Consider the following 12,290-nt stretch of genomic DNA (forward strand, 5'->3'; position numbering starts at 1 on the left):
TTTTGTTTTAGGTCTATTAAAATAGTAAGCTGCCCCTCTATCGATTCGCGTCGCGGCGCGATCGTCGTCATAAATCACACAAGTTAATAGCATTTTGTGGCTGCTTATAACATTGTTATTTATAATTTCTGGGGTTTTATCCTAACAAAGGTTTTATATAAAGCCCGGCGTGGCCGGTGCCGAGCGTCCACCACGAGATGCGCGGCGGAATATATGTTAGTATCCACGCTATCATCATACGCGCGGGCGCGACGAATATCCCGGACACGTGCACGCGGCCACTTCTGTGTGCGTGTTCGTGTGCGTGTGTGTGTGTGTGTGTGTAGCGCAGCCTCGCTCGTGTATGCGACGTAAAAAAAGTCGCGGTGAAGCTATTCTTGCATCGTCACTATACCAGACGCCGATACGTTCTGCATATTACATTATGCAAATGGGGTAACGTAGCGTAGTGATGATCCGGTTGTTAAAACTCGTATCGCGGCGCTGGCTTCCTCAAAATACGCTTCGATAAAACCTATATATCGCGGGAGTTATCACACACGCGTGCTTACGCGCGTGGTTAAGCCGTTACGTCACCAGCGATTCCAACTACGTGGAATTGTTGCGTCGCATATAAATATCGCTACATCTACTCTCGCATCTGCGACGAGTAAGAATCAAAGGTTTCTTCACAATTGAACGGGACGCGGTCGTAAGACGCTTTCTCAACGATCGCTTTCGTAATACAGGGCCGAAATTCTTATACGGAACGAACGAGAGATTAGTTGGGCGAGAGATGCGTATGGTATTTTTTTTATATTCGATCTCCAACTTGACGTAAATAGCGACAGTTTAATTTTTTCTAGGAAAGTGTTGTGTCACGTCAATGTTTTGCTCGCTTGAAGTATAGTGTCGAAACGTTTTTTATACAACTGATATACCGCGATTAACGAGCGGATGACACGCGTGCTCGTTCAGCGTACCGTCCACGAACGTCCACATAATCGTGGAAGAGACGTTCCGTGTTTATCGCATAAATTCAACAGATATTAGGTAATAGCCGTGCGACCCACGCTCAACTGACACATGGCGATCAACGCAGCGGGAACGGATAGAGATTTCTTTATCGGATTCGCAGTCTCGCCGCAGACAGGAAGCTCAAAATCTCACGAAATCGTTTCATCCCTTGTTTTGATCGGGCGCTTATTTTCTTCTATAGGAATTTAAAGAGGGAATTTTTTTTCAACAACACACGGTCTTTTCTCGTAGAAAAGCCCTCTCGAAATTTAATACGTTAATTAAGTTTGTTGTTTGCATTATATATCTGTAAGATCGTGAGATGATTACGATGGAGGGGAGTTCGGAATTGAAGAATAATTTAATCTTTAACAGGGATGATTATAAAACGTAGAGAATGTCGCAAACAATCTTCGCCTGGCGTTTTTTAAAGGGAAAACGCGATATTATCTGATCGCGTTAGCGACGTCCAATTTGCAGAATACCTTATTCCTTTCTCGAGATGTAAAGCAGCGAGATATCGCTTCTCGGAAGTGGCCCTTGTTGTGCATCCCTCTCGCGTTTCAGGCGACGGATATATAAGGGAAGGGTATTGTCGGTATATTGAAGGCTGAAAAACTTGACGATCAAATACGTGGCAAAAAATAGCCGCGATAGGAAAGCAGCGAGGTGACGACGACGCATTCGGTAGATTGCGACATAAAATTTATGTCACGGTGAAAAATACGAGAGATATCGACGAAGGAAGCCTCATATAGTAGGTGCTTTGAGAATTTTCTCACTCGTGGAACGAGCGGGATGAATTTTGTCAGGTGCGACACTAAATGGGATCTCTATGGGTATATCCGGGTCATTCGAACACCCACATTAAATTTCTTTATGCCGTTTTAATCGCCACTCATAACGCCGACAACGACGGCGGGTCGTAAAGCAGACGAGACGTTTTATGAGGCGCGGGATTCGCGGAGCGAGAAAATTCTTCGCCACCCGCGCCGGTTGAATGGTTCGCCGGTGGTTGGAGGGTTCGGCGACCGGGTTTTGCCACCGTGGCACGTAGATAGAAGTGAATTATTTCGCCTCGACCTCGACTCCTTGCTCCCCATCCCACCCTTCCCCTTCCCTTTCCTTTCCTCCCCCACGTATAAAACACGCGAGTGCGCCTTCGTAAAGACGTCTCTCTGACGAAGGCACCCTGTATAAACTCGGAATAACGAGATTTGCCGGAATCCTATCTTATCAGGCGCCAATGGCTTTCAGTGCTCGTTAATTATCGCAGTTCGCTCTTGTTTCCCGGAGCATCGATATCGCTGGCGGCCCTTCTCGCATTTTTATTATTTTTTACTGGAGAGAATCGGATCGAACCGAATATCACGAGCAGCACTCGCGTATCTCGTAATCGTCTTTTTCTCGCGAGCAAGGATCTGAAATGATTTTGTCGGATTGGAATTTTGCGGAAGACATTTAGGACCATATCTGGCACGTATAGAGAAACTTAAGCAATAAGACTTGAGCAGTAAGCAAATTGACCAATCACAGTCAAGAATTCTCGAAAACTTAAGGCAGCTATTGGCTCAATTTGCTTACTCTTTTCGAGTGCAGTAGATCAGTGTCCATAGGAGTGAATTATGTTACTCTACATACTCTACAATTTTGAGTGGAAAATTTCACTCCGTTAGAGTCATTTGTCAGTCGATCTTTAATGAATATTCGCTATAACTTTAGAGTGTGATCGTATCACTTCTGTAGAGTAGCCGCTCTAAAAATTTGAGTGAAAGATTCACTCCTACCTTAGGAGTGCCCGCGTTTACTCAAATTAAGAGTGACAACCCTCTCTTTTGAAGTGACTATCGCAATCGCTCTAATATATTAGTGGCGAAACCACTCTATGATATGAGATTTGGAGAGTAGTTGCAAAAAAAGTTGCGCCGCAATGAAGCAGCGAAGGAAGAAAGGCACCAGCACTGCTCGCTACCGCACGATTCGCAAACGTTTTTTCCCCTTTCCGTTAATTTATGTTGCAATCCTTGCATGCTGCCGCCATCGCCGCAATGTCAATCCTCAAGAAGGATGCGTGCGTATCTTTTACAGACGGCGCTCAGCAATCTGGAGGAGCACAATGCCATGTACCGTGGCGACAACAGGAGCCGGAGCATGGGGGTTGGACCTATGCGATCATCGCGCCCGATGGAGAAGAGGCACGACACGTCGCCGTACAGCGGCGTGCCTTACCTGTCGCCACCGCCGCCGGACACCTGGCGGAGAACGAACTCGGACTCCGCTTTGCATCAGAGCGCCAACGAGGCTTGCCAATCAACCTCCGCCATGTCTCATCGACGAGGTAGCGACGCATGTCGGTTTTTCTCCTTTTCTTTTCCCCTTTATTTAAATTAAATATAAACATCGCAAACCTGTTCTGACCAGTACACTCCGGACGACTCTGACCCGCGACGCGCGCTTTCTCTCAAATGACGCGGATGCTGCGTGAAAGACCGCGAGAAAGACCCGCGTCGCCGAGATAGCATATGGGACTTTACGTAATACCATGCACGCGTTTCGTCAAGGCACTCGCCACGTGTTCTTATCTACAAAATTAATGTCTTGGAACTAATGTCTTCGTGTCTTTTCAAGTGTCGCCATTATAAATAAAAACAGAATCATTCATCCTATCTCAAATCGTATATCGAACCCGGCGCAACGCGGTTGAGAAACGCGTCCATTTAAACTCTATCATAAGCATTACTTATTTTTCAGCGTTTTTCTCCTCTTGCAATTGATCGCGGTCCGTCGGTAAAGAGAAGGGCAATTAATCAAACATCTTGCATAAAACTCACCACTTTCACGCGCAAGCATTATTTCGTCAACCGTTAATAATTGATACGAGGCTGAAACTACACGTCCTGCAGTTTACGTGATTTATTTTGCGTGAAGACGAAATCGGGTTTTTTTTTACTCCCTCGATGTTTACCAATTTAATTCGAGCGTGAGCGAGTATTCGCGGGTGAATAATATTATAGTTTTTCAACGTCGCTCAGCCGCTGTATCAACGAGTTCATCCTATGTAAAAGCGCTCCCGCCTTCGCGAGGCTGCTTCTTTGACTTTTGATGCAACTTTCATGAATCAGCTCAGCTCGGAAATTTCGTCATTACCATATTGCCTCCGTTATCTCGTTACATCGCGACACCGCGCTTCGTTCTCTCAAAGTGGTTACCTAGAGAATTTTACAAAGAGATTGATCTCCCAAACCGCGCCTCACAAGTGCACGCGGCGTAATCTATATGCGTTAAGGGCTTTCGCGACTTCAAGCTATGAACCCGGAATTCCCGCGGTTCCGTTTACGCGACAGTCTTGCACTCGCGAAATTAATTTAAACGCTCTTTTACTACTACACGCCGATTATAAAGTTTGTAAAACAATTTAATCAAAGAATCGATTCCTTTTTCAAGGCAAAGATTAGTTTTTCTTCTTTCGAAGCAGTAACGTTGTACAGTTTCGATATATACATAAATTACTTAATCGCGTCGAGTCACAAAACTTTGCGGAGCGATCTCGTGCCGGAGATCACTCTACAACGAAGCAGGTGAAACGTTATACGGTATAGTAACGTTAGTAAGCGATATTATGTTACTCCGGAGAAATTGGATAACTAGTTTGAGAAATCCCCCGTCCATTCCCCCCCGTATGCATTCTGTACAATCGTAACCGAAGATGTATCAAAATGGATCGTTTTATATTCAGTGTCGCGGAATAACGTAGCTATTGAGCGAAGTAGATATTGTCTAAATAGGAGAATCCAACGGCACGTTAACTTATCGGCGCGGCAGTGCGACTTCGCGTCCGTTACTCGTAATTGCAAAACTTGTGATAAAGTGCGCATGTTCTGTAATTAACAGATCAGCACGCTATGACCGGAAGCGGAAGCGACAACAGAGATTCTCACCATGGCTTCATCGAACGACCAAGATCCTCGTGCGAAATGCCTAGAGTGCCTGGGATTAAGTACGTATTGTTAAATGATGAGACATCAATCGGCGTTTTTGAAAAAATTAGCGCTTTCGCGTGAAAGAGCAAAGCTCGAAAAAGAAGTTTGATTCACAATCAATTTGATGACTCGCAACACTTTTGCCGCTGAACGCTCGATGGAATTATTATATATACCTAATACGTCCGATAAAGCTATCGTTTGATTGCGTCGAGAGTTAATTGAGTTAGTTATGATTTTTTGTGAAATCTGTTGTTTCAGCATATATCCGAGCTCGCAACCACCGGGACAGCAAATACCGATAGGCAACAACACGGGGTCGTTGCCCGACTTGAGCAACGTACACTTTCCGTCACCACTTCACACTCCTCTGGACCAGGAGGATCATTCGAGTAGTACGCCGTTCAGCAATGTAAGTTGTTCAACCGATTATCGTACGTCGACTACGATAATATTTTTCTATTTTTCTTTTCCTCTTGATCTTATACACGCACTTTTCGCGAGGTTGCACGTTTCTGAACGAGTCTTTATCGCTTTTACACAGCGATGTTTTATTTCTCTCTTTTTTAAATATATTTTTTTATTCTCTCATCTGTCTTTTTTCGAGATCCTCGGAGAAAATGTCTGCGAAACGGCATCCAAAATTGTAGCGTGTTAAGGCGTGTTTGGGTATTATGTCATTATGGTAAATCTATTATTGCCACGCGTTAACAGATATGTTTCTCCGAGTGATTCTGCACGTATCAAACGAAAGACGAAATACAGTTTTGGTTAATGCTCTCTCGCGTACGTACAATCGCCAATAGGTTCTATAAATAAGCGGCGTTACTCATTGCTATTCAACGGATAATTTAATCCATCCGGTCTGTACGATAAAATCTCGATATTTTATCAGTTAGACTTTAGAATGTGCAGTATCCGTTCTTTTAATCTTTTTTGACCTACTGTTAGATTACTGTGACGAATAAAAGATTGATATTTATATAAAAGATTCCAGATCTATTTAATTATCGATTTTTTTAAAATGAATCAGGACTTTATCTTAGCAAAAAAATTTGTTGTTTTTAAATTATATTTCCAACTATTTAAATATATAATAAATGCATTTATTTTTTGAAAAGAGCGGCTTTTATCGATATCAATATTAATCTGTTTCTGCATTTGAGCGAATTGAAATCGATTAACTAGCTTAACGTTTTACAATTGATGCGGCCAACGGAAAGAATATCCGATTAAAGATGTTAAAAGACAGATGTCGATATCGAAATTGTTCATTCGCGTTTTTTCTCGTCGGCCTTTTGTTTTTTTTTCTCGACACAATCGCGCGTTGATCGCTCTCATATTCTTTCCATATTTTTTTTACCGCTCGCTTTCGCGAGCGAAGTCGTCGTCGTCGAGTTACGTACAGACAAGCCCTAGACAAGTAGGTTTTACCACTGGCAACGGGAGTCTCTTTTGACATGGTCGAACCGCTGGTGTATTCCAGAGTCCTCAAACGAGCAGTCCCACAAACCTGTCCAGCCCGACCAGCTTGGCACAAGCTGGTAGGCTCTCCTTTTCACAGGATCCGTCAAGCGTCCAAGTAAATATCCTCGCGGCCCCGTATTACTGTAGATTGTGCCTATACTGTTATAGCGCAGCGGATTTTTAATTACGAGTGACACGAACCCGACATTTTTTTTTTTAATTTTACTCACTTGTCCAGAGAGCTCGATGCCACGAGCTTCTGTTTCAGATACTCGAAACGATAACGTAGATCTCGGTTAAGAGCCGCTGCCGTAGAATGTTGCGAAGCGTGCGAAATATCCGCGACCGACCTGAAAATTATTTCAGGATTTTTTATTTAAAAACCAGTTTCTGAAAATTCCTCGAGGTCACGTCTCGGCACAAATTTAATTTCGCACTTTACACCGCGAAATGATGTCGAGTGCTCGGATATTTCGCATCTTCACTAGGCGAATTACGGAATCGAAGGGAGCGCACATTTTCACGGTTCTAAATATCTAAATCCACGATAGGCGGAATTTTTTTTGTGACATACACGTGTATGGTGCATGCTCGAAATCAACGAAACATATGTGAATAAATTTAAAAGTCAAATACGTATAGTTTGGGGAAAAAAAACCAATTGTTAAGAACGTTACCTCGGTTCCGTGAAACGATTTTGTTTATTGTAGAGACCATCAAGTAAGAGTCTGGCCAATTTGACACAAATAATGGTTTAAAGCTGCTTTTAAAAATAATGCACTTTCTATAGAGTTTATATATTAGTTAGAGACACATGTGACGGCATGTTCTGTATGACAAATCATAACAAATGTAGGCTGGGTCACGGTGGGCTGGGTTCGCTTTTGACACTTTTGTTTTTATATTTTGGATTGGTTCTGCCGTGGTTTGTCGATACCAAACAGCGCACAGTCGATCAGCGGCCAGACTCTTACCTGAGGGTCTCTAGTTTATTGGAGAATGTAAATTAGGTTGCATGAGAAGGACACTCTTTGTGCTTTTCTGTGCTTTCTTAAATGTTAGATCGTTTTGATTAAGGTAGCGCTAGAATCTTGAAATATTGCAGCTGCTTTCAGGGGAAAAGATATAATATAAAGTGGATCGTTTATTTCGTCGGGGAGCTAAACGATACAGATTCCGCAGGGGAAAAAAAGAAAATTTAAGAAATGTTATCTGTCGCGAGACGTTTGACGTATTTTACGTAACCGTGAGGATTATATTCTTTTAGCAATAATTTTTCGCATGTAGTTGGATTGCTTTCACGCTGATTGAATAATGTCTGGAAACGCCATTGCTTTAGTCGGAAAAGGATTGAAGTATCTTTCGCGAAAGGTCTCACATTTTCCTCGGCATGCTCTCTCTCTCTCGATGTTCGAGTATACAAATTCCATCGTAGCTGAGTTATCAACTCTTCTTCTTTTTTTTTCCGCGTCGTAGCTGTAATTTTCGATGGTTTATTAACGTAACAAGGATATAATGTTGCGCGCAATTATGCAGCGTTAAGTTCGAAATGAAACTTTTGCAGCACGCTATGGAAAGCACTTGTGACCTAAATGCGTCCTGACATTATTAATATAGAATTTAATAACATTTATCGAGGCGCCCCGCTCGATAATTCCGATCGTTAAACCGTACTGCAAACGCAAAATGAATTGCCCGCGAGAAAACTGCGTCGCTGGCGCGACACATATATATATTTTTTAATGAAAAAGAAAAACCCGGGGATTCAACACAGTTATTTTGCCGTTCGTTTCCATTCGTTATAATATCAGGACGTATATGTATTTTAGCGAACAGCTAGAGAAATTCTGACCGAATTACCGCGCGCGCGTTTATACCGGCCGCCGCCGCGCCGTCTCTCTCTCACTTTAATTTTCTATTTATATTTTATTTTGCCTTTGTTGTGTAGTGGTTGTTTGTGTTTGTTATTTTGCAGACCCATTTATCAGTGCCTGTTAACTCTAGGTTTCTTCACACGTGTAAGGTTAGTAGACACACCAGTCTCTCTCACGACGTATGTAATAATACGGTATACGCTTTATGTTTGTTGCCCGCGACATTAGTCGCGCGACTTGGCCGTTAACACCGTGGCATTTTTATTGTTTCGCTTGTTACATAGCACCGTGCTTGCAGACAGACTCGAAATACAATCAATAATGAAGCGTGTGTATATGCGTAGTGTGGACGTACCGCGGGTCGTCGCAACATCGCACACGTCGGAGCTTGGAAACGAAAAAGTTAACGCCGCGATAATTGCGCTTGGCAAGAGGGAACGGACAAGTAAAAGTTGCGCAATGATAATTCTAAGTTGATCTCAACGCGAATCACTTATTTCCGCGTCGTAGCGTAATGAACGGTCTCGTGATCGCCGTGCGCGATTGAGAATCTGAAAATTAAATTAAATTAAAAAAAAAAAATAAAAAAAAATAAAAAAAAATAAGATACCTACTTGAGTCTCCGATGGTTTTTTTTCCAAGTCGGCTCACTTTATCGGCGAACATACTTCTTTCGGAATTTTCTTTTCTTCGCGGCGATCAAGTCCCTGGGACGTTGTACAAAAAGCAACCTACGTGCCAAGATATTATCCCTCGACTGCCAAAAGCGTAATTCGTAAATATCTAGTACATGGCACACCTTCGTAGTCCAGCTCAAACGTTTGCTACAAATTCGGTGGAGCAACTCGGTTGTTGCGGCGAACCGCTTCCGCAAGTCCGATGCTGTAATCAATGATGTAGAGATCGATTACGCGAGCCTGCTGCGACTATGTAGCGTCTATTCAGTTGAGTTTGGTTACATGAAAGCGCGAAAAAGAAGAGAGAGAAAGAGAAAGAGAGTGTGTGTGTTTGAGAAAGAGAGCGAGAGAGAAAGAGAGAGGGGGAGAAAGAGAAAGAATGTGTATGTGTTTGTGTATGTGTGTGCATGAGAAAGACAGAGAGCGAGAGAGGGAGAGAGAGAAAGAGCGCAAAACGAAAGAGGCGACAGAGCGACGATCGATCGTTAATAGCGATGGGTATGAAGCAGGGTGTGGCACTGGAAAACAGCACAAGTACTTCGCAACAGGATCTTCAGAGCTATCCGCAGCAACCGGCGCCGGCGGCGACGTCTCACAGCCCGACTGCTGGCCATTACATTTATCAACAACCGCACAGTCCTGTGCCGCAGAGTCCAGTTAGTATGCCGGCCGACCCAAGTCGGACGTTTTCGAAAATTATTATCGTAATGCGCGAATACTATTTAGCATTACTATAAATACTTGGATGCGCACTCTATAAATCACGTTTAAATGCAGCCTTGATCTATTTTCGCATATATATATATATATATATATATATATATAGAAATGTTTGACATCTAATCAGTTATACTGAATAAACGAAATGTGCATTTCTCTAAAAAATTATCGGTCCAAGGGATAGCAAATGTTAACCCTAGCTCGTCACATTCTGGTCCAGTGGACCGCTGAATGTTTTTCTAGTTTTCACATAATAACATAATTTTCGAGTTTTCTTGTAGTAAGTTCATTTTTAACTCAAATCATTTTCTTGATATCTTATTCAGACTCTGTATTTCCAATTCCTATATTACAAGCTTAAAAATATTAATTAGAATGAAAATGACAATGCGACGAAGTCGAGCGGTCTCACGGACCGGAGTGTGGCGAATTAAGGAATCGAAAATAAGTGTGGCTAGCTAGGGTTAATTGATATATTGCTCTAATATTATATAAGTTTCAGTGATTGTTGCTGATAGCTATTTACTATATCTTATTGATACTCGACATTCAGAAAACGTCACATCAGCACCAGCAGCACCAGCAGCAGCAGCAGCAGCAGCAACAACAACATCAACAATCGCAGCTCAATTCGTTGGGATCGTATAGATCCACGCAGTCGGTGAACAGGCCGTCGCCGCAATCGTCACCTAGTCTAACCGTTCAAGTGAGATCATCTCTTATCATAAAATATCGAGAGATAACGAGCGTTTAATAACAAGTCTTTTATCTTCCTACAATATTAATTTTCAGAACAATTTGAATGGTAACGTTACGTATATAGAGTCACCCTATATTACGATAATCTAATAGTTTGTATTTAATCTAAAAGACTTGTATAATTTCATCCAACGTGAGAAAAGTTCCGCTCTCGTGTCTGCAATAATAGCCTCGTGCGCGAGTAAACGAGTCTGAAAGTAGCGCGCATTCCTTTTTCAGGGAAGTCCCTTAAGTTATAGCAATAATCCATCGGCGCCGCCTAGTCCTACAGGACATCCGGGTCCACCCAGCTTGACGTCCGATGCTATCGATCAGAATACTTATTTCATCAGCCAGGCGCAAGCGGCGACTCTCCAGCAGGAATTCGAACAGTTTACAATGGTACGTGTTTTTTTGTTTTTTTTTTGTTTTTTTTTTAGCAAACCGCTGATGGAAAAGGGACTGACTCGTTCGTTCGAGTTCGCGAATTGTGTCACGGGCGGGACATCTCCGAAAAATAGGTCTTAAATTTTGAGTCGGTTAGATCGGTTCAGCCCAAGTTCTAAAAAGTTTCGTAAAATTAAAATATCGGCTCGCTCTCGACTATCCATTTGGGTGAGGGGCAAATGAAAGTTTTCCAAGCTATCGGAAATATTCGATCGACACGTTGGCAGTGGTCCAGTCGTACATTCGGCATTCTTATTTTTATCATTCAAGCTCTATCTCAGACAAGGGAATATTCGATATGTATAATTTCCATCTTTTATGGAACGGGCAACCCCCCCTCCCCCCCGTCTTCACTATCGTTCCGAAATTGCGAATCTGCGCTGAATCGTGAAACCTTGTCAATCCTTTCCGAATCGTGTGGGGCTCGCGATTGGAACGTGATACGCACGTGCTGCATGTTTTTATACGGTATTTCGACATATAATTGCATTCGGGTTTTCGCAGAGAAAAAAAAAGAAAAAGAGAGTGTGCGTATGTGTGTGCGCGCATTTTGCATGCTATGACTTATTTAATAGGTATACACGCGTGACCGTAACGTCAGAAATACTCGCGCGCGCATTTTTATTTCACTATTCCCGATAAAGGCAACCGATATTTTCAAACGCGAGAGATTCGTCGTAATTAAATTTTTTTTTTCCATCGGGTTGAGTTTACTCACGCAACGATACGGGGCGCGAAAAATATAGTTCTCCAATTCCGAATCTGAATTCGATCGTCTGACAGTCAGTGATTATGTAAATTATGATGAATTTTCCAATTATAATTAATTAAGGGATACCCGATCCTAATTGGCGCTCAATCTTTTTTTATGCATGTCGAAGGGACTGGTAAGTATTTGCCGCTGAACTGCTCGTATCTAACGGATAGTAAGAGTCGAAAGGCGAAATAAAGGCAAACTTAAATATTAACGACATCCAAATTTCGATCAGACGCAAGTAGAATTACAAAATGGTTGTATTTTAATTAGCTTTGCAATTTTAATTTGGACTTGGAATTCCTCATTTAGATATTTTGCTCATTAATGTATATAATAGTTTTCGCGCATATATAAATACTCACATTTCGCCGTGCAAGCTGATTGGTTTTTGCGAATTTCAATACATATAATATGCATTACTCTTCAGGCGATTTGACCTTCAAAGCTATAATTATAATGCTACGCGATGAATTATTCCAAGCGAATGATTCGTATGAATTATTCTGTCGGAGTCACTTGATATTCTACTCGGTTACATCGTCAAACGTTCCATTCTTCAAAGGCTTCAAATTATGATGCTCGACGTTTTTTTTTATTTTTATTTTATTTAATGATGCGATGCACTTATTATGAA

At 42.2% G+C, this 12,290-nt stretch overlaps 1 protein-coding gene across 11 annotated transcripts in view; it reads left to right on the plus strand.

Annotated features, from left to right (window-relative positions):
• Positions 1 to 12,290, plus strand: part of Crtc (CREB-regulated transcription coactivator) — a 38,938-nt gene that overhangs the window by 15,156 nt on the left and 11,492 nt on the right. For 2 of the 11 annotated variants that reach the window (XM_077413626.1, XM_077413637.1), the window contains 7 exons: positions 3,085 to 3,346; positions 4,888 to 4,993; positions 5,238 to 5,388; positions 6,463 to 6,558; positions 9,501 to 9,650; positions 10,268 to 10,420; positions 10,675 to 10,854. In XM_077413626.1, the coding sequence (XP_077269752.1) occupies positions 3,085 to 3,346; positions 4,888 to 4,993; positions 5,238 to 5,388; positions 6,463 to 6,558; positions 9,501 to 9,650; positions 10,268 to 10,420; positions 10,675 to 10,854 (1,098 nt within the window). Of the gene's footprint in view, positions 1 to 3,084; positions 3,347 to 4,887; positions 4,994 to 5,237; positions 5,389 to 6,462; positions 6,559 to 8,418; positions 8,467 to 9,500; positions 9,651 to 10,267; positions 10,421 to 10,674; positions 10,861 to 12,290 lie in introns of all 11 variants that reach the window. The other 9 variants (XM_077413631.1, XM_077413627.1, XM_077413632.1 and 6 more) reach the window with 9 other exon arrangements.

This window comes from Temnothorax americanus, unplaced genomic scaffold (genome assembly GCF_048541705.1).
Source record: "Temnothorax americanus isolate GAGA-0224 unplaced genomic scaffold, ASM4854170v1 Scaffold33, whole genome shotgun sequence".
Classification (NCBI taxonomy): Eukaryota; Metazoa; Arthropoda; class Insecta; order Hymenoptera; family Formicidae; genus Temnothorax; species Temnothorax americanus.